We start from the raw sequence: 17,397 nt of genomic DNA, 5'->3' as shown, positions 1-17,397 counted from the left end.
CTACAATTCCCAGCATGCCCGGACAGCCGAAGGCCTACTGACTCCCAGCTAACATCTGGTCACAGCGTTTCTGGCCTCAAAAATGTCATACAGCGACTATGGGGTTTTTTGCAAAAATGCCAAATGAAATCCCAGCCTAAAGCTTCCATCACAAAATGTTTTTTGGTTTGTTTTTTTAAAGGGGTTATCCAGGAAAAAACTTATATATATATATATATATATATATATATATATATATATATATATATAGATCAACTGGCTCCAGAAAGTTAAACAGATTTGTAAATTACTTCTATTAAAAAATCTTAATCATTTCAGTACTTATGAGCTGCTGAAGTTGGGTTGTTCTTTTCTGTCTAAGTGCTCTCTGATGACACCTGTTTGGGAACTGTCCAGAGTAGAAGAAAATTCCCTTAGCGAACCTATTCTGCTCTGTGCAGTTCCTGAAACAAGCAGAGATGTCAGCAGAGAGCACTGTTTCCACACAGATAAGAACAAATCAACTTCAGCAGCTGATAATTCTTGGAAGGATTAAGATTTTTTACAAATCTGTTTAACTTTCTGGAGCCAGTTGATCTAAAAAAAAAAAAGTTTTTTCCTGGAATACCCCTTTAACTGCCACTGCGGTTTTTGAGCCAAACTGGGAGTGGATCCAGCAGGACAGAAAAGTATAAGGCCATGTTCTGCCCGAGCACATGGTGGGATTCTCGATTCCGGTCTCTGCTGAATAAACATGAACATTCTACTGGCAAACCCTTTAAAGGGGTACTCCGGTGGAAATTTTATTTTTTTTTTTTAAATCAACTGGTGCCAGAAAGTTAAACAGATTTGTAAATTACTTCTATTAAAAAATCTTAATCCTTCCAGTACTTATTGGCGTCTGTTTACTACAGAGGAAATTCCTTTCTTTTTGCATTTCTTTCTGTCACAAACACAGCGCTCTCTGCTGACAACTCTGTCCATTTAAGAAACTGTCAAGAGCAGCATATGTTTGCTATGGGGATTTTCTCCTTCTCTGGACAGTTCCTGAAATGGACAGAGGTGTCAGCAGAGAGCACTTTGTTTGTGACAGAATCAAATCCAAAAAGAAAATAATTTCCTCTGTAGTATACAGACGCTAATAAGCACTGGAAGGATTAAGATTTTTTTATACAAGTAATTTACAAATCTGTTTAACTTTTTTGATTAAAAAAAAAAAGTTTTCCACCAGAGTACCCCTTTAATGGCCTATTCTGTGGATATGTCATAAATGCCTAAGACGGGAATAATCCTTAAAGGGGTATTCCAGGCAAAAACTTTTTTATATATCAACTGGCTCCGGAAAGTTAAACAGATTTGTAAATTACTTTTATTAAAAAATCTTAATCCTTCCAATAGTTATTAGCTTCTGAAGTTTTTCTGTCTAACTGCTCAATGATGATGTCACGTCCCGGGAGCTGTGCATGATGGGAGAATATCCCTTGCATGATGGGAAAATATCCCCATAGGAGCTGGACAGCTCCCGTGACGTGAGTCATCAGAAAGCAGTTAGACAGAAAACAGCAACTCAACTTCAGAAGCTAATAACTATTGGAAGGATTAAGATTTTTTAATAGAAGTTATTTACAAATCTGTTTAACTTTCCGGAGCCAGTTGATATATAAAAAAAAGTTTTTGCCTGGAATACCCCTTTTATATTAATAAAGTTAAAGCCATAACATTAATAAGTAAAAGCCATATGATCTCATGCTTCTTTTGTATGGGACAACCACTGAGAGTTTCAATAAAAAATCAATACAATATATACTGGAAAGTGACAACAAATTGAAGAGATTCATCAGCTGCTTTCACCAATGCGTGTCATAATAATCCAGTCAATTTGTCTTGTATGATAGATACATCACATTAGCTATATATATATATATATATATATATATATATATTTAAAGAACAATATAGAGGTTACCAACAGGGAAGTCGGTGCAGAACAAACAGTAGCATGGTGAGTACATCGAAAAGCTTTACATTTACATAGAAAGTGACCACCAACCAATTCCAAGTAAAATGGTGGTCACAGAAAGGCTTATCTGTTATACAATAGGCCGCACAAAAAGAAATATATACGACAACACACAAAAAGAAAAAGAAAAGGGTGCGTTGTGCACAACACAAACGCATTAAAGTTCATGCCTAAAGAAAAATAAATTCTGCATTCTATATTGGTACTGTCATAAAATCTAAAATTATTACCATTTAGCATGCTTGAACTTCTTGTCTCCATCTTCCGTCTCTCATAGTATTTAATGACCATAAATGTTTTAATAATGAGCTATATCAATCTAGGACTAATCACTCCTGCAGATTCTCTGTCATCAATTGTCAGTCACTATGCTGGTTGTAGCTGAGCCAAATGTTGACGTGCCAACGATTGCCCATCTCTTATACAGTCAAGATAACATTGCATTAGAAGCAAGGGATGCGGCTTTCAAGTGAGCTTAGATACTGGGACTCTCCCATGTTAGAACAATATATCTACGACAAATGTAGGTAGAGAACTGACATCAAGGTTACATCTGGTTCGTTTAGGCCAGTGTTTTCCAACGAGTGTGCCTCTAGCTATTGCAAAACTACAACTCCTGGCATGCTCGGACAGCCGAAGGCTGTCCGAGCATTCCAGGAGTTTTAGTTTTGCAATAGCTAGAGGCACACTCATTGGGAAAAAACAATTTAGACAGTATACAGTAGTCAAAAAACTTAAAATAGTGTTACAGTATCAATTAAAGATGACATTACTTAGGAAATACATTTTAATACACAGTCAGAGAATTCTTCTTTTCACAATTGTATATATATATATATATATATATATATATATATATATATATATATATATATAGTCTTCTATTCACACAACATAGAAGGACAAGACGTCATAAACCGGTGGTCTCCAACCTATGGCAGGAGGCCACAATGTAACCACATGGAGGCCACAAAGTGCAGACCTTGGGAGCCAGAAAGGAAGCCATACACTTAAGTAGATCACAAGGAAACAATGACAACCCCAAATGATGGTGTACTGGGTAAAATTTAGCAATGGACAATACTTTTAGCTGACTGAAGACCGACTTCCATCGAAAGAAGTCATGACTGTTGTACAGTAGTCTTTTACTGTGTATGGAGCAGTCAACCGGAACGATGGTTCCATGGAAAAGTGTTTCACAGTGAACATTGGTCTTCCTTTGTTGACCATGTATGACCAGTCTGAATTACTGTAATGGCCAATGCACAATGAGGCTTATGACCCCATCAGCAAAACAGATGGCTGCTCAACCATTAACCTACTACTACTAACCAACGTGCATGGCCACCTTTACGTTCCCCAAGTTCCTTTGAATATTTATATGGCCATCAATAAGAACTTTCATAGACATCAACAGAAAACAACCCAAATAGTTAGCGTCCGGTATGAACATTTTAGGCACATCAGCTAGCTGGCACCTTGGATTTGACCAACCATGACATAAAAAATTAGCTAATACAAAACAATTCATTGAATTATATAAAACAACACAACCCTTACAATGCTCAGAGGGACAATGAGAATATTGTGGCTTTGACACCCAATAATTATGAAGCACAAATACACAATACAAAAGTAAAGCCAATTGCATGTATTCCTTCACACAACATTCGATGACTAGGGGAGAAAAAATTAATAAAAAAGTGTCTTAAATATTATCAATGGAGATCCCATAGACCAGCCTTACCTTTTTCACTCACACTTTCACTTTCAATCTCCACGTCGTCACAACTTGTGTATTCAGGAGTAGATGCCAACTCTTCCTCAGAACTGCTCAATGAAATCTGGCGCGTTTTACCTCCTTTTTTTGTTTTATGAGGCTTAGGTGGTGGCGGCCGGACTGATTCAGACTGGTCTGAACTGAGAGAATCGTTCCTTAGCATGGTTTCCATTTTTTCTCTTTTGGTTTTCCTTACAGCAGAACTTGGATCCAGGTGGTGTTGCTTTCGCAAAGAATCTGTGCGTCTTAAATCTGGCCTATCGTTAGGAATGGGACTCCTTCTAGGTGTTGGCGGGCTATGGTTTGAGTTCCTTTGCCGACCAGGACTTGGTCCCTGCACATCTCTAGTTCTTTCTATAGAATAAGAGCGTTGGCTCTCCATGGCCGCTCTGCGCTCAGATGCAGACCGTTGTCTGGATGGCCGGTCTAGCCTCAACATGGACATACGAGATTCCTCTAACTCTGTATTAGCTAAAGAAACATCACTATGTCTTCTTTCATGACGAGCCCGGGACACCTCTGCATGGATGCGCATTTGCTCCTCATATGGTTGGGGTTTAACTGGATACCTAGCCAAATTAGGGTCGCTTCTATACCTGGCCTGATACTCCTCCTCTCGTCTTTGTCTCTCATATTCATCCCTGTCCTGAATGTCCTCCTCATCTACTGAATACTCATTGGAACGCCGCCGACTTCTCCTGTAATCGCCATGTTCAGGTTCTTCATAGTGCTGAGGCCCACGTGGCGATCGCCTCTCAGAATAATCCGAAGGTGATCTAGGCATTGCGCTATCTGTTGTAACATACTGTGAATGTTCCCCTATATCTTCGTCGTATCGTCGATTCTGATCTCCAGATATTGACGGACTTCTTTTCCTGTAAAAGAAAGGAAAATAAAAGTTACTCAATGGGGCAAAATGTAACCTCATAATACCATTACAGATTTCTGTGCATATTGGCAAATGCCATCAGTTGCGATTCAAAATGTGCATTTCATTTCCTTGCAATGTTTTATGGCCTGGGAATAAGAGATATTATAGATATGTAAACATGTACTTTGAATATAACAATGGATGTTGTAACTGCATATGGAATTAGAAGACAGGGCCAGGACTAGTGGCAGGCAGTGTAGGGCACCAAGGGCAGCATTGAAGCACCAAAATCTACCATCTGACAATTAAGACATTACTTGTTTTATTTATTTTAGATAACATTTTGGAGTCGACATATGGGAGCCCAGAACTGCAATAGTACGGCACAAGTTAGGCTAGAGCTCAACAGGGGACAATGGCTTCATCACTACTTTAATGTTGCCTACGGTCGGATTTTGCTTAAAAATTATTTTTGACCATAAGGCCATGTCATGTTGCCTTAGTTTTAGTCAAACAGGTGGACAGACTGAAGTCAAAATTGAGTGCGTGTCACATAAAAAGTCAACTAAAAATGGCTTATATGATCCCATTGTGCTAGATCCTTCCACAACTTTTAGCAGAAGCAATCTTTGCTGCAGATATCCATTCTGTGTATAGGGAGGCATGTCCTGCTTGTATTGACTGAAATTTGTTGTAGCATGCAGTAATCTATCACCAAGCCCGAGTATTAGATGGGAGTGCAATAATGACTCTGGGAAGAATTTTTATCATTTGTCAAGTTGGTAGTGAAATGGAACATAGCGCCTAAGACATATACTGACTCCTGTATCGCTTTCTTGGAGTAATAATATCTGAGGATATTAAACGAGAAGCACAGATTAGATTATGCCTATTCGTAAACCTTCATAAGTTTTACAGACTAGATTGACTTTGAGTGTTTCGCTGAATATATAGAACAAATATTTTATATATGCAATTTCCATTGTTGGTAAAAGCTAAGAATTGTTATTGGTACTGTACAAGGAATTGTTATTGGTACTGTACAAGGAATTGTTATTGGTACTGTACAAGGAATCTAAATAATCTGCCTGTGTTTAGCTACTCGTCTGCTCGAAGTTTAAGATCTTCACTACGCGAACCAAATAATCCTTAATCTTTTTTCAATGGAATAAAATCGAACATTTGCTATGATCGTAACTTAAATCACAGTTTTCCGCTTGCACTATAAAATCATTAAAATGTCTATAATCATCTTAAAGCATTCCAGACCTTGCTACTAGCATTGGATTGTCTGCCTGGTACCTGTTGTTCCGCTCATGGCTGTGATCCTTGGCTATTTTAGTGATTATTCTCCTATATTATTCCCTGACCTGATGCCTCTTCACTTATATTCTGGTGATGATCCATGCCTATGTTCCTGACTATGCTCCCATCTTGTCCCCTGGCCTGATGCCTCCTCACTGATATACTGCTGATGACCATTGGCTAGGTTTCTGACTATGCTCCCATCTTGTCCCCTTGGAGACAAGATGGGAGCATAGTCAGAAACATAGCCAATGGTCATCACCAGTATATCAGTCCAATGCTAGTAGCAAGGTCAGGCCACTGATATACTGGTGATGACTCTTGGCTAAGTTCTTGACTATGCTCCAATATTGTTCCCTGAACCGATGCCTCCTGATATACTAGTAATGACCCTTGGCTATGATCTTTACTATGCTGCCATATTGTCCCCTGTCCTGATACGTCCTCACTGATAAACAAATAATGACCCCTGGCTATGTTTGTGATTATGCTTCCATCATGCCCCTGGCCTGATACCTCCTCACTGATATACTAGTGATGATCCATGGCTATGTTTGTGATTATGCTCCCATCTTGCCCCCTGGCCTGATACTTCTTCACTGATATACTGGTGATGATCCATGGCTATGTTCCTGACTATGCTCCCATCTTGTCCCCTGTCCTGATGCCTCCTCACTGATATACAAGTAATGACCCCTGGCTATGTTTCTGACTATGCTCCCATCTTGCCCCCTGGCCTGATGCCTCCTCACTGATATACTGGTGATTACCCGTGGCTATGTTCCTGACCATGCTCCCATCTAGTCCCATGCCATGATGACTCCTCACTGATATACTGGTGATTACCCGTGGCTATGTTTCTGACTATGCTCCCATCTTGTCCCCTGGCCTGATGCCTCCTCACTGATATACTGGTGATGACCCATGGCTATGTTCCTGACCATGCTCCCATCTAGTCCCATGCCATGATGACTCCTCAATGATATACCGGTGATGACCCATGGCTATGTTCCTGACCATGCTCCCATCTTGTCCCCTGGCATGATGCCTCCTCACCGATATAATGATTATGACCCTTGGCTCTGTTCCTGGCTTTGCTTCTGCTGTTTTAGTGCTACAGTCGTCAATCCATGATAATTATGACAAAGCCAGCCTATATTTCCTTTCAAAGGTTAAGCGAGAAAACCAGTGGAATCCTCAGACTCTCCACCACGGTTTAGCCAAAGGGATTAGGGCATTCAAAGATCTTCATCCCCAGTAGCAGAAGGTAACGAGACATTAACAAGCATTTTATGTCTTCCTTTATCATAAGCCAATTTGCAATAGACTAAATGATAAGAGTTAAATAAATTGTTTCTCTTGTAAGTCAGCTGCAATCATTTACAGACATTGTTCGTTCTATGAGCCTGGATCCAGAACCTTGAGGTGTCCAGGATGAGGTATGAATTGACAGCCATTGCCCTGCCTGTCAGCTGGAATTGATTAGTCGGAGGAGACAGTTTTTAAGCATTAGATCTATGTTACAAGAGTCAAGACTAATTTAAGGTTTGGTAGATGAGAAAAGTGGTGGACGGCGTATTTCAGATTAAGCGCACAGCTAATATTTTATTCCTCTCTGAATGGCTTGAAGCACAAAGTGACCTCTATAAAATGTGGGTTCTCGCTTGGTCTGGATTTTAGACATATACTATACTACATGTATATTGTAAAATGCATCTCGACTGTGTCCTAGAATAATCCTAGTCAACATCAGGATATCTTCACTATGCGTACTTATTTAGATCATTCACTATAGCCCCATATTAAAAAGTTGTTAGCAGCAACCATTGAAGAATGGCTCCAGTCATATTTGTGTCCTCCATTGCAGAGTCATAATTGTCGGGAAGGACAGTGCAAAATGGAGCGCTATTATTCCCATCAAAATGCCCAAACCCATGGAGTCATGTGACATACCAATCACAGCTTGAATATCATTTTTTGCTCCTATGAGGTCCACACTAGCATCATGGCTTCTTTCCATAACCGATCAATAACAGGGGTGACAGATCGTAACAAATCCAGCTGAAATCCACTGATGTGCAAGAGAAGCACAAGGATTAAAGGGGTATTCCAGGAATTATTATTTTTTGACTATGCTACCGGGGCTGTGTAGTTAGAGTAGTTCATAATATAGTGTCTGTACCTGTGTGTGACGGTTTTCTCACAATTCTTCTGTGATTTTCACCCCACTATTTATTTTTAACAGCATACAAAATTACTGTTCTCTCTGATTTTTCCCAGCTTGCAATGCGGCGGAGACCTGACTCACTAGTCAGCTGATGACAGGGAGCCTGTCTGCTTCAATGGGTGGAGGGATCGCTTGGTGGGAGAGAGATCAACTGTAACTAATACAACAACTGTAGGCACCCTGATTGAAAACCACACTGATTTGAATGGATGCAGCTTATTTATGTTTCAATGAGTGGGGTGGCTGATGTGTGGGAGGGAGGAAAATGGATTTGTGGGATTTGTAGTCAAAAAAAGAAAAGTCAAACAGGAAATACTGGTTCACAAACAGCTAGCCACAGTATTATGGTAATCTCACAACAGCCATTTAGCCAGGTACGTACTAAAATCACCTTATGGTGGATAGCCACTTTAATATGGATAACCAAAACTACAAACCCACAGTCAACCATGTCCTTTTGAGATGCTGCACTACTACAGGGCTGGTCTAACAGGCTCCTAAATATTACAATACTTTAAAGGGGTTATCCAGAAATAGAAAACCAGAGCTAATTTCTTTCAAAAACCGCTCCTCGTCTGTCTCCATGTTGTATGTGGTATTACAACTTGGCTCCATTCACTTCAATGAAAGTGAGCTGCAGAACCACACCCAACCTCTTGACAGATGGGGAGTGTTTTTTTTGTTTTAAGAGAACTTAGCTATGTTTTTCTATTCATTAATATTCATAAACTTATATCTTTGTTCTAGAATACCACTACTCTAGACAGTAAACTGCCCACCACATCAGACCGATACCATTTGATAAAGATCTACTTTTTAATGAAGCATCGTGTAATATTACTGCATTGTAAACATTTACGTCCAGATAAAACCTGAAATACTTTTGATCGCTTATGAACATTTTTGCATTGAAAAACACTCAACATTCTGTGGTGTGCTACTTGTGACTGGGTTAAAGGGGTACTCCGCTGCTCAGCGTTTCAAACTGTTCCGAACGATTGAGCTGGCACCGGGAGATTGTGATGTCATAGATCCACCCCATCATGATGTCACGCCCCACCCCCTCAATGCAAGTCTATGGGAGGGGGCGTGGTGGCTGTCACGCCCCGTCCCATAGACTTGCATTGAGGGGGTGGGGCATGACGTCATAATGGGGCGGGGCTATGACTTCACAAGCTCCCGGCGCCGGCTCCAGCATTCGGAACAGTTTGTTCCAAACGCTGAGCACCGGAGTACCCCTTTAAAGGACCACTTCAGCTGAGCACCCACCCATCCCTACAACCCGGTGTGTGCAACCAATATCCGACCTGAGCTAAGATTGTGGAATATGTAGACGTCCATGACTACATTCCCAGAATCCAAATAAGAAGCCAAGTCTCTTGGTTGTATCAATATTTACAATTAAGTCCATTAGGAATTATATAAAACTAAACATTGTATATGGTGTATGGATGTAGGTCCAGCTCTCTTCCTCAAGCACCGTGCGCACGGACTGGCGTGGGCAGCGCCAAACAGGTACAGAAAGAAGATAGAATGTCCAGCGCAGGATAGGTCCAACATATCGACTTTATTGATTAAAACCCAGGAAGCATGGATGCAGGAAACACAGGTGACGCATTTCGGCTCAAGGAATGAGCCTTATTCATATGACTAAGGCTCATTCCTTGAGCCGAAACGCGTCACCTGTGTTTGCTGCATCCATGTTTCTTGGGTTTTAACCAATAAAGTCGATACATTGGACCTATCCTGTGCTTTACATTCTATCTTCTTTCTGAACATTGTATATGTCTTCTTATCTATTTAGTTCATAAACTGGATTTTTACTCTTTTGTTGTCTTTTATTGTAATAGTTCTAGTGTGGACAATATCCCAGGCCAACATCGAAGGCCAAACGAGTTGGTACATATTTTCCTACAGAAAGTGTAGCCCCACATTGGATATATGGCAGAGCCGAGTCTCCGGCCAATACAACAGGACGGCTAGAAATCCGGCTACTATCTTTTACTCCCCTTATTGCTATAACTATAAAGGAAATGAATTATAAGGACTTCTTGAAATAAGACAATTGTCTGCAAGGCCACGGTGCCCATTTAAGGTGAAAACAGGAGAAATTGTACACTGCCCATTGTAAGATATTAAGACAAAAAGACAAAAGGATGCGCTCCGTAGTGTAATATCATCAGATGGGGGACACAACCGCACAATGTGAATTGTGCTTACCAGAGGTGGTTGTACTCGATCCAAGTACAACAATGGATAATCGTGAAGAGAGATAATGAAACCAGAGGTCTCTGCAGTCGCTCCAAGCTTATCTAAATAGCACCAGATAAAAAAAAAAACTCCTCCAAAAAGCAGCAAAGTAAAATCAAGTGCTTAGACCGAAATAAAATTCAGGGTGTTTAATTACACACAATGCAACGCGTTTCGCGGAAGTTCCGCTTCTTCAGGCATCAAATGCCTGAAGAAGCGGAACTTCCGCGAAACGCGTTGTATTGTGGGTAATTAAACACCCTGAATTTTATCTCGGTCTCAGCGCTTGATTTTACCTTGCTGCTTTTTGGAGGAGTTTTTTTTTATCCACATGTTTGTCTGAGGAGCATATTCCCTATAGTATAAGTCACCATTGACGGCAAACCGAATAAGTGTTCCTTGTAATGTTCTGCATATGTAAAAAGGCAGAATTTCTCAGTTAATTGTCCGTTCCTCAAGACTCGGCGCATTGCTCGACCACGCAGCAGAGTGAGGTAAAGAAAATGTGCAGAATCACTCTCATGCTTCAGTAAACCTTATAAGCTGAATTGTGAAAAGCGCTTGTTGAGAAGAATGTGTGTTGGTGTTTCACAGAACCATTACTTAAGAAGCTGCTGACACTACTGAATAATGACTGGAAATTAATGGAGAGCCTGAAGGATTACCTATCAAAGTGCAGCTCAGAAGAAAGCTAGTTTTTCTATAGTCCTCCCCATGCTTCTCCATTGTAATTACTGCGCCAGGACATCAAACATTTGTGTAGAACTTGTTCTCCGCAATAATTGGTTTTCATTCCATATGTTTAGGATTTTTTGGGGACATATATTATACAGATAAAACGTCCACACCAGAGGATACAATAAAAAAGCAAAAAAAAAAAAAACGAAACAAACCCCACATATATACAATCAACACACAGTTATACAAGCTAATGAACCCACACAGTAAGCAGCGAAATTTTGCCTAAAATTTAAAGGGGTACTCCGGTGAAAAAGTTTTTTTTTTTTAAATCAACTGGTGCCAGAAAGTGAAACAGATTTGTAAATTACTTCTATTAAATAATCTTAATCCTTCCTGTACTTATTAGCTGCTGAATACTACAGCAGAAATTATTTTCTTTTTGGAACACAGAGCTCTCTGCTGATATCATGAGCACAGTGCTCTCTGCTGACATCTATGTCCATTTTAGGAACTGCCCAGAACAGTATATGTTTGCTATGGGGGATTTCCTTTTACTCTGGCAGTTCCTAAAATGGACAGAGATGTCAGCAGAGAGCACTGTGCTCGTGATGTCAGCAGACAGTTCTGTGTTTCAAACGGAAAATCATTTCCACTGCAGTATTCAGCAGCTAATAAGTACGGGAAGGATTAAGATTTTTTAATAGAAGTAATTTACAAATCTGTTTAACTTTCTGGCACCAGTTGATTTAAAAAAAAAAAAAAAAAAGTTTTTCACCGGAGTACCCCTTTAAGAGAAACATTTTTGGGACGAATTTAAACTATTTACAAATATATTTTGTTACACTTTTTAACGACGAACATTAGAATGTGTGGTAATAATCTCTGCACAGCAATATTAGAGAGGGGCACGCAGGTCCCAGCACAAACACAAAAATAACGAATACAAAAACAACGACACAACAAAATGTCCAAATGACACTCCAGAAATGAGAAATAAAAAAAAGCCTACGAACCTGAGACCCAATGGGATACCTTATACCTAAAGACTCAAAATTAAGAAAAAAGGATTTTATATAAAAGTATTCTATATTCTATCCATATATATATATAAATATATATAATTTTACCTTAATGGTCTATTCACACGTACAGGATTCTGCGCAGATTTGATGCACAGGATTTTGTGTTCAGATTTCAATGTAAAGAGAATGACTGATCACAGCTTGAAATCCTGCGCATCAAATCTGCGCAGAATACTGTACGTGTGAATAGACCCTTACAAATTCATGCTGGACCTGCCACAATGGCCCTGTGAAATATTCCAGATGTGCATTACATGTATCTTTTTATAAACTAAATAAAGATATATTTTAACATAAGACTGGTTATACATTAGAATATGTATCGTTACCATTAAAGGGGTACTCCAGTGGAAAAAAATTATTTTTCAAATCAACTGGTGCAAGAAAGTTAAACAGATTTGTAAATCACTTTTATTTCAAAATATGACGGTCCGGAGCGGTGGGGACACGTGAGTATAACTTCCTATACCAGTGGTCTTCAACCTGCGGACCTCCAGATCTGGAGGTCCGCAGGTTGTAGACCACTGTCCTATACTTTACATTGCACTGATCCCTCAACATACGATGGTTTCAACAAACGATGGTCCATTTGGAACGGATTACCATCGTATGTTGAGGGACCACTGTACTTTCTATTTCTTTTGATTGTAGTAACTGGCCAACATTTCGGCCCCCTCTGGCCTTGTTCACGCCGCTACATCTGCCATAAAGAGGATGGGTGTAAGAGAGGCGCTACTTGTAAAGTCGGTCTTATGGCTCCATACTGTATAATGCAGAAAAACCCTGTAGTGTGTGTTATAATGCTTCAATACCGCAATGCTTCCGGCAAGAATACCTTCACAATATGGCAACTAATTGTCAGATTCTGTATAGAAAGAACTCTGTGTGCCTCTATATTACATTTTAGTCATATAGAGAAGAGTAGAGTTTGCATTTACAGCTCCATACAACAATTGGTCATTGCCACCATTGCCTCTTGAGAAAGCCACGGAGGCGGCGAAACATGTAGAGGCGGCAATAGTGTTGTTTTTAAGCGATACCAGTGTTATCCCTCTAATAGATAGCCACTGCAGGGCTACTTAGTTTAAAAGTGGAGATTGGTCTCTTAAAACGATTTATATTGTTACTAGGGTCACTTGGTTATCAGTTTTAACCATTTTTTTGTTGGGATTTGTATTTTTTACATTATGAATTAAAAGTTATTGTTACGCCTAGCGCTCCGGGTCCCCGCTCCTCCCCGGAGCGCTTACGGCGTCTCTCTCTCCGCAGCGCTCCGGTCGGTCCCGCTGACCGGGAGCGCTGCACTGTCATGGCCGTCGGGGATGCGATTCGCACAGCGGGACGCGCCCGCTCGCGAATCGCATCCCAGGTCACTTACCCGTCCCGGTCCCCTGCTGTCATGTGCTGGCGCGCGCGGCTCCGCTCTCTAGGGCGCGCGCGCGCCAGCTCTCTGAGACTTAAAGGGCCAGTGCACCAATGATTGGTGCCTGGCCCAATTAGCTTAATTGGCTTCCACCTGCTCCCTGGCTATATCTGATCTCCTCCCATGCACTCCCTTGCCGGATCTTGTTGCCTTAGAGCCTAGTGAAAGCGTTACTGTGTTTATCCATACCGTGTACTTGACCTCCTGCTTGCCTTATTGACTACGATTCTTGCTGCCTGCCCCGACCTTCTGCTACGTCCGACCTTGCTTTGTCTACTCCCTTGTACCGCGCCTATCTTCAGCAGTCAGAGAGGTTGAGCCGTTGCTAGTGGATACGACCTGGTCACTACCGCCGCAGCAAGACCATCCCGCTTTGCGGCGGGCTCTGGTGAACACCAGTAGTGACTTAGAACCGGTCCACTAGCACGGTCCACGCCAATCCCTCTCTGGCACAGAGGATCTACCTCCTACCAGCCGGGATCGTGACAGTAGATCCGGCCATGGATCCCGCTGAAGTTCCTCTGCCAGTTGTCGCCGACCTCACTACACTGGTCGCCCAGCAAGCCCGACAGATCGCCCAACAAGATCACCAGCTGTCGTACTTGACCACCATGACACAGCAACTCCAGTCGCAGCTACAGCAGCTTCAGTCACAGCTACAGCAATTTCAGTCTCAGCTACAGCAGCAACAACCATCTCCTCCGCCAGCTCCTGCACCTCTTCCGCAGCGAGTGGCCACTCCTAGCCTCCGCTTGTCCCTGCCGGACAAATTTGATGGGGACTCTAAGTTTTGCCGTGGCTTTCTTTCGCAATGTTCCCTGCACTTGGAGATGATGTCGGACCAGTTTCCTACTGAAAGGTCTAAGGTGGCTTTCGTAGTCAGCCTTCTGTCTGGAAAAGCCCTGTCATGGGCCACACCGCTCTGGGACCGCGATGACCCCGTCACTGCCTCTGTACACTCCTTCTTCTCGGAAATTCGAAGTGTCTTTGAGGAACCTGCCCGAGCCTCTTCTGCTGAGACTGCCCTGCTGAACCTGGTCCAGGGTAATTCTTCCGTTGGCGAGTACGCCATACAATTCCGTACTCTTGCTTCTGAACTATCCTGGAATAATGAGGCCCTCTGCGCGACCTTTAAAAAAGGCCTATCCAGCAACATTAAAGATGTTCTGGCCGCACGAGAAACTCCTGCTAACCTGCACGAACTCATTCATCTAGCCACTCGCATTGACATGCGTTTTTCTGAGAGACATCAAGAGCTCCGCCAGGAAAAAGACTTAGATCTCTGGGCACCTCTCCCACAGTCTCCGTTGCAATCTACGCCTAGGCCTCCCGCCGAGGAGGCCATGCAAGTGGATCGGTCTCGCCTGACCCGGGAGGAGAGGAATCGCCGTAGGGAAGAGAATCTTTGTCTGTACTGTGCCAGTACCGAACATTACTTGGTGGATTGCCCTATCCGCCCTCCACGTCTGGGAAACGCACGCTCGCACCCAGCTCTCGTGGGTGTGGCGTCTCTTGATTCTAAGCCGGCTTCTCCACGTCTCACGGTGCCCGTGCGGATTTCCCCTTCAGCCAACTCCTCCCTCTCAGCCGTGGCCTGCCTGGACTCTGGTGCCTCTGGGAATTTTATTCGTGAGTCCTTGGTGAATAAATTCCGCATCCCGGTGACCCGTCTCGTCAAGCCACTCTACATTTCCGCGGTCAACGGAGTCAGGTTGGATTGCACCGTGCGTTACCGCACGGAGCCCCTCCTAATGTGCATCGGACCTCATCACGAAAAAATTGAGTTTTTGGTCCTCTCCAATTGCACTTCCGAAATTCTCCTTGGACTACCCTGGCTTCAACACCATTCCCCAACCCTGGATTGGTCCACAGGGGAGATCAAGAGCTGGGGTTCCTCTTGTTTCAAGGACTGCCTTAAACCGGTTCCCAGTACTCCCTGCCGTGACCCTGTGGTTCCTCCTGTAACCGGTCTGCCGTCCTGCCATAAGAAGTGCCTCTCCCCCCCTCCCAGTCCAGTCAGGCAAGCCTCGGTGCCTCCCCATGGCCCCCGTCCTGGTGTCACACTGCCCCGTGCCAGGCCTCGCCCTCTGCCCCCCCTCCCCATTACCACTCCTGCTGTACTGCCTGCCGTTGAGGAAACCCTCCTTTCTTTCCCGGTGTCCTCATCCCAGGGGAGGCAGTTACCGGACAAAGAGAAGGGGAGACCTAAGGGGGGGGGTACTGTTACGCCTAGCGCTCCGGGTCCCCGCTCCTCCCCGGAGCGCTTACGGCGTCTCTCTCTCCGCAGCGCTCCGGTCGGTCCCGCTGACCGGGAGCGCTGCACTGTCATGGCCGTCGGGGATGCGATTCGCACAGCGGGACGCGCCCGCTCGCGAATCGCATCCCAGGTCACTTACCCGTCCCGGTCCCCTGCTGTCATGTGCTGGCGCGCGCGGCTCCGCTCTCTAGGGCGCGCGCGCGCCAGCTCTCTGAGACTTAAAGGGCCAGTGCACCAATGATTGGTGCCTGGCCCAATTAGCTTAATTGGCTTCCACCTGCTCCCTGGCTATATCTGATCTCCTCCCATGCACTCCCTTGCCGGATCTTGTTGCCTTAGAGCCTAGTGAAAGCGTTACTGTGTTTATCCATACCGTGTACTTGACCTCCTGCTTGCCTTATTGACTACGATTCTTGCTGCCTGCCCCGACCTTCTGCTACGTCCGACCTTGCTTTGTCTACTCCCTTGTACCGCGCCTATCTTCAGCAGTCAGAGAGGTTGAGCCGTTGCTAGTGGATACGACCTGGTCACTACCGCCGCAGCAAGACCATCCCGCTTTGCGGCGGGCTCTGGTGAACACCAGTAGTGACTTAGAACCGGTCCACTAGCACGGTCCACGCCAATCCCTCTCTGGCACAGAGGATCCACCTCCTACCAGCCGGGATCGTGACAGTTATATTTTAGGGGTAAGCAATAGGGGTTTCATACCCCGGGCTTCGGCCTTGGGGTTAAGTTATTTAGTTGGTTAATTGGCCTCTTACTACCCCATGGTAGTTGTTTAGTCTATACAACAAAGGACATACAGAAACACAATCCACTTGTGCATGAGACCTTACGCAGTGTTTCTCAACATATACAAGTGAGGGGATAGATACGTTAAAAAAACAAAGAGATCAGAACAAATTGTTTGGGTAAGAGGATTAATAAATGCACCAAATGTAATAAATATTGGTATAATGGTATGGCTCCCATGAGGTGGTATAAGAAAGGTTGCGCCAAATACAGTGGTCCCTCAACATACGATGGTAATCCGTTCCAAATGGACCATCGTTTGTTGAAACCATCGTATGTTGAGGGATCCGTGCAATGTAAAGTATGGGACAGTGGTCTACAACCTGCGGACCTCCATATGTTGCAAAACTACAACACCCAGCATGTCCGGACAGCCAACGGCTGTCCGGGCATGCTGGGAGTTGTAGTTTTGCAACATCTGGAGGTCCGCAGGTTGAAGACCACTGGTATAGGAAGTTATACTCACGTGTCCCCGCCGCTCCGGACCGCCACCGCTCGTCACCGCTGCTCTGGATGTCGCCGTCCATCGCTGTCGCCGCGTCCCCGAGGCTCCGGCAAGGCCTCTGCTTCCCCGCCATCCTCGCTCTCCATCGCCGCCATCACGTTGCTACGTACGCCGCTTCTATTGGATGACGGGACGGCGTGAGCAGCGACGTGATTACGACGATGGAGAGCGTTGACGATGCAGGGGATTCCGAAGAGGACGCGCCGGAGCCCCGAGGACAGGTAA

The 17,397-nt window shown here is 43.7% G+C and overlaps 1 protein-coding gene across 6 annotated transcripts in view; it reads right to left on the bottom strand.

Annotated features, from left to right (window-relative positions):
- Positions 1-17,397, bottom strand: part of RIMS2 (regulating synaptic membrane exocytosis 2) — a 680,796-nt gene that overhangs the window by 428,006 nt on the left and 235,393 nt on the right. For all 6 annotated transcript variants that reach the window (XM_056522548.1, XM_056522549.1, XM_056522550.1 and 3 more), the window contains one exon: positions 3,747-4,654. In XM_056522548.1, the coding sequence (XP_056378523.1) occupies positions 3,747-4,654 (908 nt within the window). The remainder of the gene's footprint in view (positions 1-3,746; positions 4,655-17,397) is intronic.

The sequence above is a fragment of the Hyla sarda genome, chromosome 5 (assembly GCF_029499605.1).
Source record: "Hyla sarda isolate aHylSar1 chromosome 5, aHylSar1.hap1, whole genome shotgun sequence".
Lineage (NCBI taxonomy): Eukaryota > Metazoa > Chordata > Amphibia > Anura > Hylidae > Hyla > Hyla sarda.
The sequence above is the reverse complement of the archived record's forward strand: the minus strand, read 5'-3'. Positions and strand labels throughout refer to the sequence as shown.